The sequence below is a fragment of the Pongo pygmaeus genome, chromosome 4 (genome assembly GCF_028885625.2).
Source record: "Pongo pygmaeus isolate AG05252 chromosome 4, NHGRI_mPonPyg2-v2.0_pri, whole genome shotgun sequence".
Classification (NCBI taxonomy): Eukaryota; Metazoa; Chordata; class Mammalia; order Primates; family Hominidae; genus Pongo; species Pongo pygmaeus.
The window spans coordinates 107203351-107226037 of record NC_072377.2 but is presented as its reverse complement, the minus strand read 5'-3'; the positions used below and the strand labels follow the sequence as shown (position 1 = coordinate 107226037).

Below are 22687 nucleotides of genomic sequence, written 5' to 3'. Positions count from 1 at the left end.
CAAATAATTCTACAGAAAGATTTTACCCAGTCCATTTTGAATAATCAAAAATTACAAAGGGGAATATACTGAGTAAGATTTTAACTATATTACTTACAGATTCTTACGAGGATAATAAGAGTTGGGATAATGAAAACAAAACATTTTGGTAGACTTTAATTTTCACCTTAGTAAATACACGTAATTATTTTTCCCCCTGGAAGCACTGATTTTTATAATAATGAAGTTGTTCAGTTTTTGTTTTAGAAATGCAGCCTGAATTCAACATATGCCCAACAAACTCTAGATCCACGGCTACCACCCTAGTCCAAATGACATCTTTTTGGACGACTGTAATAATTTCCTAACTGGTTTCCTCATACCCACTTTCACCTATCTGCTGTCCACACAACAACCAAAGCCACCCATTTCCCTGCTTAAAACCTTTCAATGGCTTCCCAATCCAATTAGAATACAAGGCACTGGCTCTTCAACCATATCTGCTGTCATTTTATCCAATACTTACTACTATTCTCCAACCACAGGCTTTCTCTCAGTTCCTATATTACTCATGTTCTTTATACCCTCTATATATGTCAAAAAGGACCATGTAAGAGATGTATCTCTCCTCTTCACAAACAATTCCATCAATACTACTGGATATACAAGCTTTTGCCTTGCTAATTAAGGCTCATTTTTTTTTTTCCACTAATCCACATACTTATGCAAGGATGTCACTTTGCTATTCTTTAGTGGGACAAAGAAGAAACAAAAAACCAGAAGAAAGAACATATGGATTTGGAATTTTAATTGGAATAGAACTTTGAAACACCCTTAGGATAACTTTGATTATAATTACTCTGAAGGACCAGTAATAAGATTGATTAGGAAACAGACACATACAAAATCATCACTATATATGTCACTGCCCTTCTTTTAAAAGTACATAAGAAAACAAAATTGAGTTTTCTTTTATAGATCACTTTCTACACAGACGTGCATAGATGCGTATACCAATATATGCACAGAAAAATAAAAGAACATTCTTATCTTTTGGCTAGTTTAGAGATGACTGATTTAGATGAGATTCTGGACTTCAAGTAGTATTACTCTATTACAGCATGGCACTGAGTGGAGGGGGTGGCACTGAGGGAGATGTGAAGTGAGTTTTGTATGTGGGAAGAATACAAATTACTGTGGCAAATAGGTATCACTGTGGCAGATTTTGTGTTTTCCAAAGATGGCTGACATACACATTCTATTCTACATACTCTTCTTACAATAGGACAGGGACACTCAGCCCATCTGGTGCTGTGGGTTGTTTTCTCTCCTTCTGAACCTGGATGAACCTCTGTGATTGCCTCAACCAAGAGAGCTCAGCAGAAGTGATGCTACATGATTTTAGAAGTTAGCTCATAAAAATGCCATGCACTTGCACTTTGCTCTCATAGGAAGCTCACTCGTGGAACTCAGGTGCAATATTTTGAGGAAGCAGACCACATGAAGAGGCCAGATGAAGGTGTTCTGGTTGATAACCGCAGCTGAGGTCCCAGCTGACAGCCAACATGAAGCACCAAACATGAGAGAAAACCCTTGAGATTATTTGAGACCCAGCCACTGTCTGACTACAACCTCATGAGACCCTAAGTGAAACTTCGTAATTGATCCTAGTCAACACTCTAAACTGTATGAGATAAAAATGAAATGACTGTGGTTGTTTTAAGCCACTAAGTCTTGGTATGTCATTGACATAATAGTAGATAATAGTAGATAGTACATAATAGTAGATCAGTGCCACAATGTCTAACCAAACACCAAGTTCCATCAATTCTGACCCCTAAATGACTCAAATTCATCAGGCTTCTCTTTACTGCCACCAGTCTATAAAATCACCTAAAATACTTTATATTATTGTTTGCTTAAATGTATCGTCTCTGAAGAGAACATCTTTATCCCTAAAATCTAGCAAAATGCTTGGTAAATAGTAGTCCCTTGAAAGACGACATCAAGTAGTAAAACTTAAGGATGAATTACTAAAATTTCACAGTAAAAACAGCTGTTAGTGATTTAATTACAAAATTAAATATATTTGTTAGACTGAAATAACTTATTCTACTTACATTGCATAAGGCACCATAGCGAAGAATAGACAGCAAAGAATGTACATGACTTTCACTGGTAAAATATAATCTAGTACGAACATGACGTTCAGGAGACAGAACACCTCTAGAATACCTAAAATTAAAAGCAGACAGTGTTCAAACATAACCATATAATCAAAAGCTCACTAAATATTGAAATTATTTTCTAAAATTTAATTTAATTTCACTAGAAGTAAAAGACCACAAAAATCTATTATTCTTCCAACCACAATAGACGATTTATCTTAGTATATATTCTTCTAACATGACGCAAACTATAACTAACTAGGACCTCTGAGAGTAGTCAAAGAATAGACTTAATATTAGCTAAGTACACTGTAAATAGGTTATTTTATCTCCTTTAGTAGCAATGACAGAGGTTATAGACCTAAAGATGCTCAGACATTAATGCTGCTAAATGGGGTACACATTGATGGTCCTATGTGAACGATGACCTATATTCCCTTTTCCCCACTCACCTTAGTTTTCTCTAAAGTGGAGCCAAAAATAACTTTGGTTGGAAGTTAATAGAAATACCTAGGTAATATTATTTTCACAGTATGCCAATGACACACTTCTGACTTCATAGGACCATCAAAGTATAATTTAAATTGAAGTATGCAAAAATAGATGCCTAGAGATTTAAATAACCAGTACAGTTTCTTACACAGGATGAAGTTTATTTACAGTGTCATCATCTTGTGTCCTCTGAAGGTCTGAGCGAATTTTTCTAACCAGAGGAGTACAGTAGCCTTTGGCAATCTCCAGTTTTTCAGCTTTAGTTATACCATATTCCTGAGCAAAAAATACATGACATTAGAAAAAGGATATAATGACAAAGTACTCTAAAAAAATACACTCCTAAATTAGTCTAGTGAGAGACAAATATTTTATCAAGCCTTTTTTGAACGTTGGATAACTCCGAGTTTGCATTTTTTGCAACTGCAAATGTATGATTTTCAAACTATTAAGTATAATTGGAAGGATTTTGTGGTGGAACTGAACAAAAGCCAGTAATTTCTGAAGGCGGAGAATGAATGGGTGAATGTAATTTTTATGACTAGTATTCACTAAATCAGTGGTTTTAAATGTAAAAACAACCCTAAAAGAAAGGTGGATTAAGGCCACAAACACTAAAGCACAATATGTAATAAATATATGAAAAAAATTAAACCTTGAGATTTCTGTCTTTCCAAATGTCAAAGATTTAAAAGACTAACACATTCTTCAAAAGCCTTTGGCCAATATTTTTAAAGTTTTAACTGGAAGTGAGCAAAGATTCCATGAAATTATCAAATTTAATGACATAATCATTATGAGTTAATTGGATTTGTAAGGAATTAGCACAATGTGAAGTGTCCAGAAAACATGGCAATTTTAAGAGTAATTGCAATGAAAATTTTAGTTCAAAGCGGTAGAAGAGGAGAAAGGAAGAAGGCAGAAAAGAGGGGGTAGAGTGGGAAAGAGGGAGAAAAGGGAAGAGGGAAGAAACACACATACCTTCTCTCTCCAAGTTCATTCTAGGATATTTCAACTTAAAGGCTATTTCCTGCTACTAGATACCTCCAGAAAGATTCACATGGAATAACATCAGTACAGACAATAGATCTTAAAACTGCCTAATAAAGAAAATGCTGACTGATTACAGATGAAAGACCTACGAAAACAGGACTTCCTGGGGTCATTTACCTTAAACTAAAGCTAAGGTGGTTCAATAATCTTGCCAATGTAGGTGACTATATAGTGAATATGCAACTGTGTATTTATGTGTAAACAAAAGAAAAATGTTAGAATTAAAAAATCATCAGGGAAATAATTTTTTTTAAAATTTGTTATTAGCAAGATGTGAGGAAACAGGGATTTTCATACACTGCCGGTCTGGGTAAAAACTGATTAAAGATTTCTGGAGCTACAGAAATGATCTTGAGTGAATGGAAAGACATGTGTAAAGAGAGTGAAACAAATTTTAAAAGTCTAGATTTCCAAAGACAAGTTGGTTAAATAAATTATTCTCACATTCACACCACTCAGCCACTGGGAATAATAATGTATATATAGCTTTATTGGCATGGAAAGAAGTTCTTTATGCTAAATGAAGGAAAAAATTAGGTTGTAAAATAGTATGCTTTTTCTGATTCAGTTTTCGCAAAGAATGTATTTGCTATATATACGCATTTATGGAAACAATTATATGTAAATGAATTTAAGGAAAGAGGCCTTTAAGAATATTCCAAAACATTGATATGTTTTTCTTTTGTTGGTAATGTAATAGTAATTTTTTTGCTCTATCTGTATTTCCTAGTTTTATTACAAAGATATATTACTTTTATAATCAAGAAATTTCTCTCTTCAAAACAGTGACATATTTTGCTCATCTGCCTCTATCAACTAGGACCAAATAATTTTTTAGATATGCAAGTTCTCATATGTAGTTACAATATTTGTGCCACAAATAGAACTGATTAAAATACCAGCTAAGGCGACTTGAAGGCTTTCTATGGTGATTTCAATGAGAATGTCATTGTACTGTCTTTGGGAAATGCTACTATAAAGAACTGTCTGCATTTCATAATCTACAGATAACCAAACAAAACATCTTTAAACTTCAATTAATATGTGTCATCTCAATTAAGATAATTTTAATATCAAATTTGGTCTTTAAATGTTTTTATTTACCACTATACCATCATGGCTATAAAGCATCATTTTTAAACCAGGGCCCCAATTTTCTGAGGATTAAGCCTGGTTAGAAAGTGAAAATTTGATTCTATTGTAGCATAAACACCTATCAGAACTAAAATAGACTGTATGCATCATTTAAGCCTAGAAATGACTGGAATTACATAATTTACATAGCACAGACATAAAAATTAATCAGTCAGTGTAAGAGTAGAAACTGATTTTTTAAGGCATAGTATCATTTTGAAGTACACCAGAACATATGTATATACATTTCTCTTTTACAGTGATACCCTGTTAATCTACATTAAATTATTCTAAACAAGTTAAAACTTTGTATTATTTGGCTGAGTCAAGTCTTGAAGCTGGAAATATTATTTGCTTCAAAACTATGTATGCAAAATTTTATTTTTTTCCATTACGGACCACATTTTCATTATAAATTACTGCAAATATGTTTATAATTGTTAGTTATCTTCTTGGTGATTGAAAATACCTGCCTTCTGTCCACAGTTTTTGTATTTATGAGGCCTAAAGTAACAAAGCAAGATAATATTTATTGAACTGATTCAACACTCTGAAAAAAAAAAATCCAAAGTTTCTGTTACAATAAAGATTGTCATATGAAAAAGTTAGGGAGATAAACCCAAAGTTGTCCTCTCCTCAATTTATAAAATAATCTCAGGACAACAGGGAAGCATATAAAAAGACCTCTTGTTTTAAAACTATGAATTTACCAAAAATAGAACTGATTTATGTAAACTTGGGCATAATTTTATCTGAAGAGTCAAACGATTTAAAAAATAACTTACCCAAGAAAAATAATTTTAGAGTTGTCTTCAAATAAATTATCAGACCGTCATGAAGATCTAACCTAACTGCAGCAAAGAGAATCACCATAACAGACTGAGAACAGCTGAGCTTGAAGAATTACTTTGATAGATACAAATGATGACTCAACTCCTTCGTAACACACTAATCTTTAGCGCTTCTTCTGGTATTTAATAAAATTTATTATAAATATTTAAGTTACAAGAACATGGTGAGAAATATCTTCAACTATATAAACAATACACCTGAAATACATACACCATGTAAGGAGGAGAAATGACCGTCTACAATACTGTTAACACTTGAGTTTTCTTTTTGGCTCAACTCTCAGAGACTAATTTTTCATTCCTAGTTGTAAAATATTTAGTATATATAATGGAAACAGTAGAGGGGTGAGACTAAATAAGCAATGCAATGGCACAGACATGGTTATGCTAAACATTAGACAAAGCATTGTGTATTTAGCCTCTGAGTAGGTGATACATTTAGATATACTGAAAGCCCACCTTGAAAAGTGCTTATAGCCGCCATAAATATCTTAAAGTCTTGTATTCACAGCTAATTGTTAAAAAGCGTACTTACAAACCAAAACATTTTTATTATGCAAAATAAAACTTGTCTTTTACAGAATAAAACTTAACCTTTTTTCATTTGCTAAATGAAAGAAATTGTCAGGGAATGAGTCCTGTTTCCTAAGTAAATGTTTCCTAAAGGCCTAAAGACATATTCGTAAAGTCTGAGGTATTTTCATACTCTTTTAAAAATAATTTCTAAAATCACAGATTCACACAATATACCTAAAATTGTCTATATTATGTATCTGATCAAATATATTGTTCTCCTTCATGTTGAAGAAACAAGCTAATTGTTAACACGTACACAAATACCTATAGGTAAGTTGTACAATTGTCTGAATTCTCAGTTTTTCAAAATCTATAGGTTTTCCTGTACTGTCTATAAATATTAGGAAAGGGACAGTTATTTTAACCATTCTTATACATGGGTATTTATAAGTTAGGCTTTTTGAACTTTTTTTCATAATCTTTATCTTTTTCATGTATTTAATATTTTCCTGCTTTCAAACTTTATGTAGTCCACAGTTGGAATATCTGATCTACTCCAACTTCCTCTTTACAATATCCAAATAATCTTGTACTGAGTTGAAAAAAGGTTCAAAACTGACATCTGGAACTTTGTTCTTCTAACATAGTCCTGATCTCAATATGTTTTGTCACTTACCCCGTTATTATCAATCCAATTCTCTGCTTAATTGCATTTTAGTTATTTGAATTCTTGTTACACCTTTATTTTTATTCTCCTATAATGAAAAGACCCATGTCCCCCAAAAGAACAACTATGTATATCTCGACCTCTAAACACTATTTTCAAAATACTTTTGCATAAAGTAAAAAGACTTGCAAAAAATTTTATATAAGACCATAACTCTTTATGTGTTACTCCCCACATATTTCCATATAGAGATGGCAGATGCAAAACAGGTGTTCAATAAGTACTTAATTGATTTATTCCATACTGTTTTCCATTCTTTAGTTTGTTCGCATATTATTATTCTTTAAGAGTATCAATTCTTAAATTAAAAAAAAACTTTACTACCTTCTTATGGCAGTGAGAATACTCTGTATGCTACTATGATGATACATGTCATTATAAATTTGCCCAAACCCATATGTACAACACCAAGAGTGAACCCTAATGGACTATGGACTCTGGGTGATGTGTCAATGTAGGTTCATCAGTTATAACAAATGCACCATTCTTGTGGGGGACAATCATAATGTGGGGGAGGACGCGCTATCTATGGAGGCAGGGGCATATGGGAAATCTTTGTACCTTCTGTTTGATTTTGCTGTGAACATAAAACTGCTGTAATAAATATAGTCTACTAAAAAAAAGTCACTGTCATCAAACTATTAGAAAATCAAATAATGTGATCAATATAACCATAAAAAGCTTAAAATATAAATTCATAATTACCTAATTTCCTGTTTAAAGTTACTGGTTTTCCAAGGACACGAAAACCAACTACCTTTTTATCCACCAACAGACATTTTAAAAGTATTTTTTCAATATAATAAGAAATTGATTCTTAAGAATGACTTACCTGAGGGATAACAATATCTGCTAATGCCTTCGAAAGCCTATATAATTCCATTGTGTTTTCTAATTTCAAGGAACCATTATGCTGGACATCATATTTTATACAGTCATATATGTCAGGGATTTTACTAATATCATATCTTCCATTCTTTGTTTTAAAGTCTTTCTCTAACTTGGACCATCTACGTAGCATAAGCTCCAATGTTTCACTATGGTAGAGCTGAATATCTAAAACAACATAACGTTTTTAGTTTATGCAACTTAAAAATCTGATTTAGAATATATATTAATATGTTAATAATTAGAAACTTTTTAAAGTGTCAAAAATACAACTATATGAAGTTAGAGAGTTACTATAGGCATACACTACTAGCAACCATATATTTTTTAGACTTAAAGGGTTAGGAACTAGGCTTAGACTTTTTCCATATATTATAGACTTTAATAACAATAAGAAGAAAAAGAGCAACAATTTTAACAAAGCTCTTTTAAGCTCATATATTTTCAATTTTCAATACTGTTATTTTTATTAGACTCACATAACTAAGTGAATAGGCAGACTAGCAGAGGAACATTAGACATTAAAAATAGTCCAAATGATCCATTTTCTGCCAGAGAAAAACCCAAGATGCCAAAGTTGTCTGAGTTACTAACCAAGTAAGCTTTGGGGCCAGAGCCTAGATCACTTTCCTGTTGCTTGCTCCTTCTTATTACCCTGTCTACTCACTGCTTAACTATATAGCAATGCTGCATACTAAGATAATTAAATGAGAATATTTTATTTTCTCTTTCATGCTGTCATGGATAAAAACCACTATAACTTAGCCATTATTTTTTTACTTGATATACATTAACTCATACTATACATAGCTCTCAAGAGAGACTTGATTTCTTACAACAAGATTGGTGCATCATATATTAAATGCTTAATTGAACAGTAACTTTTATTTGTTCTATGCTCTAAGAAAAACATATTTACCTGATGATTTGGGATCTTCCATTCGATGTCTGATTTGAGAAGTCAAACTCTGAATTAAGGAATAAACTTTATCACAGGTCTTCACAGGGTTTTTAATTAAATGCATTGATTTGATAAGAGAAACGCTTCCAGATGGAGTAAGCTACAAATGAGTAAAGTATATATTTTATATCTGGTTATGCCTAATTGTCTAAGAGAACAATATACATATACAAAATTTTCCAGTAGCTGGAGAATAATTCCATAGCAGAAATTAAAATGACCACAAAATACAGTTGACCCTTCAACACCACAGGTTTGAACTGCAAGGGACCACATATATGCAGGGTTTTCCCCTAAAAGTTACACCAAAATGTACTGTTTCTCCTGCCTCCCCTTCTACCTCCTTCAACTCTTCCACCCTTGAGACAGCATGACTAACCCCTCCTCTTCCTCCTTCTTTTCAGCCTACTCAATGTGAAAATAAAGATGAAGACCTCTAAGATGATCTACTTCCCCTTAAGGAATAGTAAATATATTTTCTCTTCCTTATAATTTTCTTAATAACATTTTCTTTTCTCTAGCTCATTCTAGAATTTTCTTAATATTTTCTTTTCTCTAGTTCCCTCTATTGTAAGACAAGAGTATATAATACATATACAAAATACTGGGGAACTTCCAGAAAGTATGTGGAAAAATTGAATTAAAAGATAAAAGTAAAAAACTTTATTTCTTAACCTAAGGTCTGTCAGGGTCAAGACACTTTTGCAAGTGATGATACCAGTCATTTAGTCTATTCCTAAAATACTGAGGATCCTGGGAATTTACTCACGTCAATGCAGACATTTTACATTATTACCTGAAGAAAAATGAGTGCCCCTTAAATATTTTTTTAAGATTAGGAAACAAACAGAAGTCAGAAGGAGCCATATCAGGACCACAAGGTAGATTCCTAATGATCTCCCACTGAAACTCTTGCAAAACTGCCCTTGTCTGAGAGGAATAAGCAGGAGCATTGTCATGATGGAGGACTCTGTAGTAAAGATTTTGTGGGTGTTTTCTACTAATGCTCTGGCTAACTCTCTCAAAACAATCTCATAATAAGCAGATGTCATTGCTTTTTAGCACTCCAGAAAGTTAGCAAGCAAAATGCCTTGAGCGTCCCAAAAAACTACTGCCATGACCTCTGCTCTTGACCAGTCTGCTACTGCTTTGACTGGACCAATTCTACTTCTTGGTAGCCATTACTCTGATTGTGCTTTATCTTCAGGGTCATCCTGGTAAAACCAGTTTCATCTTCTGTTACAATTCTTCAAGAAATGCTTTGGGATCTTCATCCCACTTGTTTAAAATTTGCATCGAAAGCTCTGCTACGGTCTATAGCTGATCTGAGCATAATGGTTCTGGCACTCTAAGCAGAAAGTTTGCTCAACTTTAATTTTTCAGTCAGAATTGTGTAAGTTAAACCAACTGAGATGTCTATGGTACTGGCTATTGTTTCTGCTGTTAATTATTGGTCTTCTTCAATTAGGACATGAACAAGATTAATTTTTTCCTTGCAAAATTGATGTGGATGGTCTGCCATCGAGGGCTTCATCTTCAACATCATCTCGTTCCATCTTAAAACGAGTTACCCATTTGTATACTGCTGATTTCTTTGGGAAACTGTTCCCATAAACTTTTTGTAAAGTATCAATGATTTCACCATTTTTTTCGCTTAAGCTTCACCATAAATTTGCTGTTTGTTCTTGTTTCAATTTTAGCAGAATTCATGTTGCCCCTCACAGGGGCTCTCTTCAAACTGATGTCTTACTCTCGTTAGTGCCTCAAACTAAATCCTGTTCAGACATATCATAACAAGATAATACAAGATTATTTTAGTGTAAAAAAAAAAGTTGAAATTTGTGTATAGTTTTTTCATAATGACCATTCATATATGTTCATTGTTCACATTATTGCTAAGGCTTCCAGTCAAAGGTAGGCTTAACTTGGTAATTAAGTTTTTGCAGAGTCAAAAGTTATACACGAATTTTTTTACTGTGAGGGGGACTGGCACTTCTAATCCCAACATTGTCTAAAGGTGAAGCATTTAGTAATAAGATCAAGGAGGAAGTAAAAGACTCAGAATTCATGTTAAAAAATATTAAACCTTAGCTGTCTTATCAATAAAGAAAATTTAGCAGAAATACTCTAACTTAATGGAATTTGATGACAATCTGCTGACTCTGTTAACATGTGTAAATATAGTTCTGACCACTTGACATATATTTACATGTAATAACTCTAGGCATCTATTATTATCTTTTCCCAGATGAGTGACTTACCTGAGGTTAAGCTACTTGCTTAAGATCAAACCACTAGGATGTGAAGGAGTAGGACTCAAATGCAGGTAGTCTGGCTACAGACTGGTGCTCTTAACCACTATCCTATTATGCCTTTGTAATGAATTTGTAATGAATTTTTTTGAATAAAAGCCATCAATAAAAATATAGTTCCACATTCCAGTTTTGACATTTAGCTTGGCAAGTTATTTAACCACATTAAGTAAGTTTCTACAAATATAAAAAATGTCAAGTGCAATTCTACTTCTGGTTATAATAAACTAGGTAGTTTGGACCAATATATCCACTGAAGGGAAGTAAAAATTCTGGGCAAAGAATATCTATATGTATGCTTTAAGGAATCTGTGAAATAACAAGATGGTAAAGAATTGTGGAAGCAAAACTCAAAGGTCAGTGATCCAGAAAGTGAGCCTAGAATTTAAGGCTGTTTCTCCACTGGAAACATTTAGATTTATGAATATAATAAATGACTCCAGTCAAAAGAGTGCATAAAGGAAAATTTACGGCCTAGGGTGCATATTTTGTAAAAGACAGAAAATTAATAACTTAGTAAGTATTCACCTGGTGTTATTAATTTCGAGAATCAGAAAAATAGCAAAATAAAATTAGAGAGGTAGAAGAAATAAAATATTAAGCAATGAGAATTAATCAAATGGAAAATAAGCATATAATTCAGAGACCTAACAAATCTTAACAATGCTTCTTTGAAAGGACTAATAAACTAATCAACCATGGTGAAACTGATCAAGAAAAAAAGGAAAAAAGTATAATGTTATGAAAGAAAAAGGGATATCTCTATAGATCCTACACAAATTACAAAGAAATTATGAACAAACTTCTAAAAAATGTAATTTAATAATACTGACTTAAACATAACTGAGAAGTACTAAACTATTCTGAAATCCATAATTAGGAACTTTCCCACAAAGAAAACACCCACAGGATTTACCATACTATTTACTAGTAAAGTTTACCAAAAATTTAATGAAATATTTGTACATATACTATTCCCCTCAAATAGGAAGCATTCCCTAACTAATTTTACAAGACTAGCATATCCTGACATTGAAATAAAAGACACAACAAAAATAAAAAAGTAAAGGCCAATCTGACTCATGAACATAGATTCAAAATTCCTAACCAAAAATTTCAGCAAACTAAAATCAGTGATATGAAAGAAAAAGATCATACATGGAAAAGTTGAGGATATTCTAGAACCAAGATTAGTTTCACATTCAAAAAACTGTCAGATATAATAGATGAAAGAAAATATGATAAAATTCAGTAAGTTTTTATAATAGAAACTCAGCCAAATAGAAACAATGAAATTTCCTTATTTTGAAGAAGGGCAGCTATATAAAATATCTACAGAAAACTTTGTATTTAATGTACAAGTGTTACTAGAAATGCTACTTTTATTTAATATTATTTTGAGGGTCCTAGCTATGGAAAGCAAGAAAAAGAATTTTTAAAAAACAAAGATTGGAAAAGAAAAAAACGTATGGATGTGCTGTTAAAGAATGAAACAAATCTAGATAAATTATTAGAACTAATGAGTTCGACAAGGTTGATGCCTATAATCTCAATATTTTAAAACTAATTATATTTCTATATAGCAACAACAGAGAATAAAACTTTTAAAGAGGGGCCATTTATAATTGCATAATATCAATCACCTCAGCCTAAATCTAACAAAGATGCACAAGAACTCTGTGAAGTAAATTATAAAACATTATTGAAAGATATTAAAGAATATCTAAATAAATGAACTACACTACATTCACAGATTTAAAGACTAGAGAAAAAAATGTAAATCTGCACAAACTACAGATATAATACAACCTAAATAAAAAATCCCAACAGTATTTTTGACCAGCTTGTTTTAAAATTTATATGAAAATGCAAAAAAAAAAAAAAAAAAAAAAAAACAAAAAACACTTGAAGAAGGATCCATTTGGGTGTTGGGAGGTATTATTCATTGGCACAGGGATCAACAAACAGAATACAGGGTCCAGAAACAGATCACACATATATAATAGATATGGTACTTCTGAGTAATGGGAAAGAATAGTCTTTTCAGTATGTTCTGCTGGGACACCCAGATATACATATAGTTGCAGGGGAAATAACAACCTTGACATTCTTAGCTCATAGCACACAAAAAAGTCAATTTTATCTGGATTGCAGATAAATGTGAAGAGCAAAACAGTAAGTTTATAGAAGATATATATATCTTATGGCCTCTTCTCAGAAAAAGATATCTTAAACAATATATTAAAATGCATTGACCCTAAGGGGAAAAAAATGAACTTGGAAATCATGAAAAACTGTAACTTTTGCTTATCAAAAGATATTATTGGCTGGGTGTGGTGGCTCATGCCTGGAATTCCAAAGCCTTGGGAGGTCAAGGCAGGAGGGTCACTTGAGGCCAAGAGTTCGAGACTAGCCCGGGCAACACAGTGAGACCCAGTCTCTACAAAAATTTAAAAAGTTAGCTGAGCATGGTGGCGTGCACATGTAGTCTCAGTTACTCAGGAGGCTGAAGCAGGAGAATCGCTTGAGCCCAGGGGTTTCAGGCCGCAGTGAGCTATGATCACACCACTGCACTCCAGCCTCGGTGACAGAGCAAGACATTGTCTCTAAAAAACAAAAAACAAAAAAAAAAAAAAGAAAAGACACCATGACACCATTAAGGCTCAGAGTAGGTGGTGTTATCTATATGTTATCTACATATAACAAAGAACTCATATCCAGAATATATAAAGAACTTCTACCATCCAAGAAGAAAAACATAGACAATTCACAGAAAAAGGACAAGAGACTTGTCCTCATTCAAGAGGATATCTAAATGGTCAATAGACATTGAAGCCACAATAAATTCTAGGTATATCCACCAGAATGACCAAAATGGAATCATCTGAGAATCCCAAGAATGGAGAATATGTGGAGCAATGACAACTTATCATGGACCTCTGGTGGGAGTCTAAATTAGCTCAATAGCATTAGAAAACACCAAAAGCAGTGGCAACAAAAGCCAAAATTGACAATTGGGATCTAATTAAACTGAAGAGCTTCTGCACAGCAAAAGAAACTACCATCAGAGTCAACAGGCAACCTACAGAATGGGAGAAAAGTTTTGCAATCTACTCATCTGACAAAGGGCTAATATCCAGAATCTACAAAGAACTCAAGCAAATTTACAAGAAAAAAACAAACAACCCCATCAACAAGTGGGCAAAGGATATGAATAGATACTTCTCAAAAGAAGACATTTATGCAGCCAACACACACATGAAAAAATGCTCATCATCACTGGCCATCAGAGAAATGCAAATCAAAACCACAATAAGATATCATCTCACACCAGTTAGTATGGCAATCATTAAAAAGTCAGGAAACAACAGGTGCTGGAGAGGATGTGGAGAAATAGGAACACGTTTACACTGTTGGTGGGACTGTAAACTAGTTCAACCATTGTGGAAGTCGGTGTGGCGATTCCTCAAGGATCTAGAACTAGAAATACCGTTTGACCCAGCCATCCCATTACTGCGTATATACCCAAAGGATTATAAATCATGCTACTATAAAGACACATGCACACGTATGTTTATTGTGGCACTATTCACAATAACAAAGACTTGGAACCAATCCAAATGTCCATCAATGATAGACTGGATTAAGAAAATGTGGCACATATACACCATGGAATACTATGCAGCCATAAAAAATGATGAGTTCATGTCCTCTGTAGGGACATGGATGAAGCTGGAAACCATCATTCTCAGCAAACTATTGCAAGGACACAAAACCAAACACTGCATGTTCTCACTCATAGGTGGGAACTGAACAATGAGAACACTTGGACACAGGAAAGGGAACATCATACACCGGGGCCTGTTGTGGGGGTGGGGGGAGGGGGGAGGGAAAGCATTAGGAGATATACCTAATGTAAATGATGAGTTAATGGGTGCAGCACACCAACATGGCACATGTATACATATGTAACAAACCTGCACGTCGTGCACATGTACCCTAGAACTTAAAGTATAATTAAAAAAAAAAAAAAAGAATGAAAAGACAAAAAAAAAAAAAAAAAACAGTTTGACATTACCTGCTAACGTTGTAAATAAGTATACCATGGTCACAATAATTCCACTCCTACAATATACCCAAGAGAAACGTATGCTCATTGCACAGATGGCATACCAGGATATTCATGGCAACTTTAATCCTAACAGTCCAAAACTCTAACAATAATAGAAAGCATATATAAATTGTAATATGTTCATAAAATAGTACATGGGTCAACAAACTATAGCCTGTAGGTCAAATATGGCCTGTCACACAGGCCATGAGCTAAGAATGGTTTTTACATGCGTAAAGGCAGTTAAAAAAAAAACAAAAACAATATGCAACAGAGATCATATTTGGACTGCAAAGTCTAATTTTTTTAAATAGAATATTAACTATCTGGCCTTTTACAGGAAAGTTCTGCCAACCCTGAAATGGAATACAACAAACACAGCAATGATTATTAACTATGACCATTACTTAATATGGTTGAATTTCACAAATAAAATATTAAATAAAAGAAGCCAAATATAAAATAAAACATGTTCTATTATATGAACCTTAAAAAATAGCCAAAGTAAATTAATACTGTAGAGCCATTATGGAAAACAGTATGAACATTGCTCAAAAAACTGAAGACAGAATTACCATATGATCCAACAATCCCAATACTAGGTATACAGCTAAAGGAAATGAAATTGTATGTCAAGAAGATTTTGCATTCCCATTTTTATTGTAATACTGTTCACAATAGATAAGATCTGGAATCAACCTGTCCAATAACAGATGAATGAATAAAGAAAGTGTAGTATATATACAAAATGAAGTATCATCATCTAGCCTTAAAAAAGAAGGAAATTCTATCATTAGCAACAACATGGATGAACCTAGAAGACATTATGTTAAGTGAAATAAGCCAGGCACAGAATGACAAATATGTACAATCTCACTTATATGTAGAATCTAAAAAAGTTAAACTCAGAGAAGCAGAGTAAAATTATGGCTACCAGAGGCTGGAAAAGGAAGGAGTTGGGAAGATGGTGGTCAAGGGATACACAATTTCAGTTAGATAGGAGGAATAAGTTCAGGAGCTCTATTGTACAACATGGTGATTATAGTAATAGCAATGTATTTTATCCTTGAAAATCGCTGAGAGTAGATTTTAAATGTTCTCATCGCAAAAAAATAAGGATGTGAGGTAATACATATGTTAATTAGCTTAAGTTAGCCATTTCACAATGCATATATATTTTAAAACATGTTGTGTTATAAACATATATAATTTTAATTTGTCAATTAAAATCAATAGATTTAAAGTTAGAAAAAAGCCAAAAATTAGACTACACTGGTTAGAGACTATACTTATTATTCAAGTAAGTATTCTGGATATGAAAAGAATATAAAAAGTCAGGACAGTAGTTTTTTTGAGGAGGTAGGGAATGGGTTGCGATTGAGAAGGGGCATACAGAAGCCAAAGTTGTTCCAATGTTCTATTTCTTTACCTGGAGGATAATAATATGTGTATTTGCTTTATAATACAATAAGCTCTATATGTATGTTTTATGCACTTATCACTTTTCTGTGTGTGTGTAATATTTCACAATATAAAAGAGTTTGCTAAGACCCACCTTTTCATAATCTTCAGCAGTAAAATCTCTGTCTTTCTGAAGTATTTCATGAAGCCTTGCCTTCACACGTTGCTGACAACTGCTCAGAGAGTCACTATCACTATCCAAAAGACCGTTCATATTTGCACTTTTCACCATCTGAACAAGAATGGGTGTAAGCTCTCCTTCCAAAGCTAAAAGCCCCTAAGCATATTAAATAAAGAAAACACAAATTTAAAAAATTAATATGTAAAATAATATTTTGTTACATACTGATTTTCATAAAGTATAAGTTAAGTTTACCATAAATAAACTTCATTAACACTATGGTTCATTATTGTCATTTTAGAGTCTTACTTGAAAGTTCCAAATACAGAATTTTTAAATATTCCTTGGTTAAAAAAATTTTGTTTTTTGGTTTTTTTTTGACACAAGGGTCTGACACTGTTGCTTGGGGTAGAGTGCAGTGGTGTGATTTTGGCTCATTGCAGCCTTGACCTCCTGGGCTCAGGTGATCCTCCCATCTCAGCCTCCTGAGCTGCTGGGACTACAGGTGTGAACCACTACACCTGGCTAATTTTTATTTTTTTAATTTTTTTGCAGAGACAGGTTTCATCATGTTGCCCAGGCTGGTCTCAAACTCCTGGGCTCTAGTGATCTGACCACCTCAGCCTCCCAAAGTGCTAGGATTACAGGTGTAAGCCACTGCACCCAGCCAAAAATGTTTTAAGATACAATATTAGATTAAAAACTCTAGTAATTCTAAAAAAAAATTATTTATACCTTTGCAAAAGCAGCTGCAGTCATCTGGACTCGTCCTTCATCAGAGGCATATATTTTGAGGTCATGTCTGTAGGTGCTATGTAATCTAAGCAAACCACAACCAGGAAATCCTGCATAATCTCCTGAAAATAAATCCTCAAATCACTTCAGCTATATTTTCATTTCACTGTATTTCTATAAATATTTAATAACATCACAAATGAGGATTTCAAAATACAATTTATGAAATTAGTCAAATTAAAGAAAACTCTAAGATTTACCTTGACCTCCAGGATACATACACCTGAAGGCTCTTCCAAGTTCTTCAGCCTGGACCCTGCCTGCAGGAGTTAATTCACCTCCCCATTTTAGAACCAAAAGTAAAGATGGTTCTTCTCTTCGGCTGTCTATGACACATATGAATGAATAAAGCAAATGTTAAGTTTATTTCTTTAAACAGACTTAAGATTAATTTTTTCTCTGTGCTCTCTTCTGCAGTGAAATATGGCCCATATGTAAGATATTTTCTTCCTTAAATGCTGTCGCATGTATGTTCCTTAATGCCGTTTGTAGGCAGTTGCTTCTGTAAGGAATACTCCCTTGCTATACCTGTTTAAATCTTACTGAAATTTGAAAATCTCTCTCATACTTTAGAAAAATGGCTCCCAATTTTCTTCAGGGATGTAATGTTTCTCCCTTGCCTGCTCTCATAGTAATTTTTCCATTGTACTTAATTTAGTTGTGCTATGTCTGCTGGATTAACAGCTCCTTGATGCGAGAATCCAGGTTTTATCTGCCTTGCTATCAAGCACCCTTTGCAGTGCTGTCCCATAAAAGAAAATACATTAGTTGAAGTGAAGAAGATATATATGTTTTTTTTTTTTTGAGACAGAGTCTCGCTTGGTCGCCCTGGCTGGAGTGCAGTGGCACAATCTCGGCTCTACAGGTGCCTGGCTAATTTTTGTATTTTTAGTAGAGACGGGGTTTCACCATGTTGGCCAGGGTGGTCTCGAACTCTTGACCTCAGGTGATCCACCCACCTTGGCCTCCTAAAGTGCTGGGATTAAGGCGTGAGCCACTGCGCCCGGCCAGATACATATGTTTTTAAGATTGGAAATTGGTGATTTGCATCATTTTTAGGAAGATGTGAGATGACAGAGCCTAACATTTATTCTACTTTAAATTTTATGCAATCTAATAAATTTTACACAAACAAAAGGTAATCAAGAGCAGCTTTTTAAATTTGAAATTGTGGAATCTCTGCATGTTACACATCAGAGTATTTTCTTGGACAAAGAAAATACCATAAGTTAATGAGTTTCTGTACTTAATTTTGACCTACTCCTTTTCATGGTATTAAGATCTGTGTTGGGTTCTGAAAAAAAAGTAATTCAAAAATAAGCATTATAAGCACTAAAAGAACTTAATAATGATTCTTTAAAGGTGAGAGGAAATCATCCCTTCCCCTGCAGCTAGTTCTGTGAGCTTTGTCATGTAGACCAATATTAATTTATGGAAAGAAAGTTAGTTACTTAACTTTTTAAATTATTTGCTTATAGAATGTTTTTGATGATAAATACTAAGATATAGAAAATGAACCTGTATTACTATTAACCACAAAATGTGATAAGAGCAATATATCAAATGTTAAACTAAATATATAAAGATTACTATAAATTTATGTCTGCATTTAAGATAATCATTACTTTAAGTTTTGCTACTATAAGTAATACCACTATGAATATCCCTATAGATAATCTTTCCCTGAACATCTGAATACTTCTTTGGGTTAGATTCTGATAAGCAGAATTCAGGTCAAAGCGTAAGTACATTTTTTGAAATTTTTGATATATTGCCAAGTTACTTTTCAAAACACTGTGCCAATTTATACTTCTACTATAGACTGAAATCCTGTCTCAATGAATTCTCATCAGCACACTTTATTACCAGTTTAAAACAGAAATGAATAAAACACTTTGCCAATATGATAGGCAAGACAGATTATTATTACTATCATTATTATTTTATTGGTCATCTGCATTTCTCTATGAAATGACTTCCCCAATCCCTACCCTTTTCTTTTATAAGGTAAATGCATTTATGAATGTGGATAATGACTGCTCTTAGGAGACCAAACTTGTTTAAAGACTACCTCTGGTTTACTGGGTGGAAGAAAATACCCATTTATTTTAGAAACAGGTTAATTGTATATTTTTTCAAAGTCCTTTTGTACTTCTTGGCCTTTCTTCTTATATACTCTGCCTTCTACTATCAAAAGGTGATGTAAGGAGCCCATTAAATAACACTTAGTTATAAATAAATAAGTTTTCCGAAACAATCCCACAGTTAAAAGGAAGTCCTATGCAGTTTTCAGAATAATAAAATCTATCCTTTAAAGAATAGGTAATTTTAAAATTGTATCCTTTATTTAAAGAAAAGGAAGCACAGCTAAGATAATTCCACTTTATTTTTCCTCACCATGCCATTCCCTAAACTACTAAGCAAAAGATGGTCCAAAGGTAATCAACAGTGAATAACAAGTTACTACATATAAATAAAACTACTGTATAAGCATTAAGAATGACATACCCTCCTCTTCACTAGATGTTTTAGGACAACCATGAGGGAGATAGGTCAACTGAACCTTACGATTTATTCCAGAAAAATGACCATACCTGAAAAACAAAATGATAAACAGAATAGAACATGTAGGGAAAAACTAATTCTCACATATTCATGCTCCCTTTTATTTGTAACCGCCTGTTTAATTCTTCAAAACATTCTATCAAAAAAAAAATTGTACCATATATAATCATTCTAACCACATTAAAAACAAAAATGTTTTTCTAAAAATTACAGGCGTGGGTGCCATGGCTCAAGTCTGTAATCCCAGCACTTTGGGAGGCCGAGGTGAGTGGATCATTTGAGGTCAGGAGTTCGAGACCAGTCTGGCCAACATGGTGAAACCGTCTCCACTAAAAATACAAAAATTAGCCAGGCACGGTGGTGTGCGCCTGTGGTCCCAGATACTTGGGAGGCTGAGGCATGAGAATTGCTTGAACTTCGGAGGGGGAGAGGTTGCAGTGAGCTGAGATCACACCACTGACTCCAGCCTGGGTGACAGAGTAAGACCCCGTCTCAAAAAAAAAAAAAAAAAAAAAAGACAACTCTGAAGAGATAAAGTACAGAAATATGTAAAAACACAGATGTATGTGTTTTAAGAAATAAAGGAAATAAGATTGTAAGAGGTTAAAAATGTAAAGCTGTAACAGGAATATTGGTGGGTATCCATTTTACTTGATTAAGGCAAAATTCAAATTTTTTATATTTAAACTGCAATGAATCTATGGTCAAGTTAGCAATGTGGCCTTCATTCTAAGCAGTATTTCACAGAAGACACAAATTTAATGTCCTTGTTTAATCTTCTCACCAAAATTAAAACTAAAGCTAAAAGCTTCAATACAACAATCTATTTTTTTACATTAGATTTTCCTTCACGTCTCAACTATAGTAACAAAGAGTAAAAAGATCAGACTGTGAAAGTAATTAAAATGGAAAATCACATACATTAAAAAAAAGAGCTATATGTAGTACCGCAATTAAGGGTTTCAAAAAGATACTCACATCTCTAATACAGTCTTAAGTTGTTCCAGTTTTGGCTTGTTTTCTTCAATTTCAGAATCATTATTTTGCCCCAGCTCCATAAGAAGCTGTCGTGCAATATCTAGCACTTCCTATAAAATAAATTAACAAAAAATTGAATTTTTATGTAATTTCACCACTAAAAAATTTAAAACTAAACAAGAAAGCAAATACACTTGCCTGTAACTGTTTTGGTTTTTTGAGTTTTAATTTCCCTGATTTATATCCATCACACTTTTCAAAAAGATCAAAAAATCTTATAAAAAAGACAGAACACTGTTAGTCACTTGCAATAATTAACATTACCAATATATGTTTAAACTAACAAATAATAAATGATAAGCTATGGGACTAGAACTTGGGACCTAAGGATTTCAAGTACTGTGTTTCCTCTTTCACTGTACATGTTGCTGCTCAACTTTGATTGATAAAACTTAGTACTTTCCTAAATGATACCAAACTAATAATCATCATACTACTTTTCAAAGTTTTTTCACAGAAGCCAAACATACAATTATAGTTCATAATATGATATATTTTCTGAAGTCGTTGCATATATATTGAAAATTACTTGTGTCAACACATACTTAATAGCTCAGGGTTTTCAAATTTTATCATCTCCAAATCAAACACTGGATAGAAATAACAGAAACTTTTCATTCTACTAATTTTCTTCTAAAAGGCTGAGGGATTACTCACTCTCAGAATGCAATACAAGAGAGTGATAAGCAAATATTAAATAGAACACCTTTATGACAATAAATGAAAGCCAGGGCAGACTGATGATATTTATGAATATTGCCACAATAATTTTAGATGCTAATGAACATATTTTAAATGGATTTTGTACGCATCCACTGGTTTAAATATAAATGGCCAAGAAACAGTAGATAAAAGTTTTTCTATATGATGTATTAATCAAAAGAGTTGATCACTTATCAGAAATCTTAAAATTATATCATGCATGTTAAATTATTCATCTTAAAACATACTTCTGATGTCTCACTTCCATTTTCATTTTTTGTTTTGGTGTTCGATCCCCATGACGTATAACAGCTATGACACATCTAAGTTCCATCCTAAAATGAAAAAATATATATGTTCTTAATTCTCTAAAAAAGATTTGTGTTGTATAATTCAGATTAATATGAACATTTAGTCATCTATTTAAAGCCATCTTTTACTATTTCAAGATCTCTCCCATGAAGAATAATACTTATAACAATCTAGTTTTAACTTTATGAAATAAAATTCAAAAAGAACTTAAGAAGCTGGGGGAGGGAGGTGATATTAAGCTATATAATAGAATACAACCTTTTCTTCTCTAGAAATGGCTACATTAACTCTGGGATAAAAGTAGATGGACTACAATTTCTGAGCTTTCTTAAATATCTGATCCATAGCATTAGGTCACTACAGACTGAGACTTCATTAAATCAAAATAAAGCTTTACATGATGGTTGCTATATTTAATATATTTGCTAAGTTTTGCCCATGTAAGGAGGACAAGTATTTACAACTCAAATTACTGGAAGATAAAATCATCTTAGAAGCATG

General features: G+C 33.0%; 1 protein-coding gene across 22 annotated transcripts in view; it reads right to left on the bottom strand.

Annotated features, from left to right (window-relative positions):
* Window positions 1-22687, bottom strand: part of PPIP5K2 (diphosphoinositol pentakisphosphate kinase 2) — an 81221-nt gene that overhangs the window by 27084 nt on the left and 31450 nt on the right. For 12 of the 22 annotated variants that reach the window (XM_063665097.1, XM_063665105.1, XM_063665106.1 and 9 more), the window contains 11 exons: window positions 22123-22209; window positions 21311-21386; window positions 21113-21222; window positions 20078-20163; window positions 17770-17895; window positions 17510-17631; window positions 16748-16930; window positions 8728-8869; window positions 7753-7976; window positions 2788-2915; window positions 2100-2214 (listed from right to left, as the gene is read on the bottom strand). In XM_063665097.1, the coding sequence (XP_063521167.1) occupies window positions 2100-2214; window positions 2788-2915; window positions 7753-7976; window positions 8728-8869; window positions 16748-16930; window positions 17510-17631; window positions 17770-17895; window positions 20078-20163; window positions 21113-21222; window positions 21311-21386; window positions 22123-22209 (1399 nt within the window). Of the gene's footprint in view, window positions 1-2099; window positions 2215-2787; window positions 2916-7752; window positions 7977-8727; window positions 8870-16747; window positions 16931-17509; window positions 17632-17769; window positions 17896-20077; window positions 20164-21112; window positions 21223-21306; window positions 21387-22122; window positions 22210-22687 lie in introns of all 22 variants that reach the window. The other 10 variants (XM_063665092.1, XM_063665098.1, XM_054489054.2 and 7 more) reach the window with 2 other exon arrangements.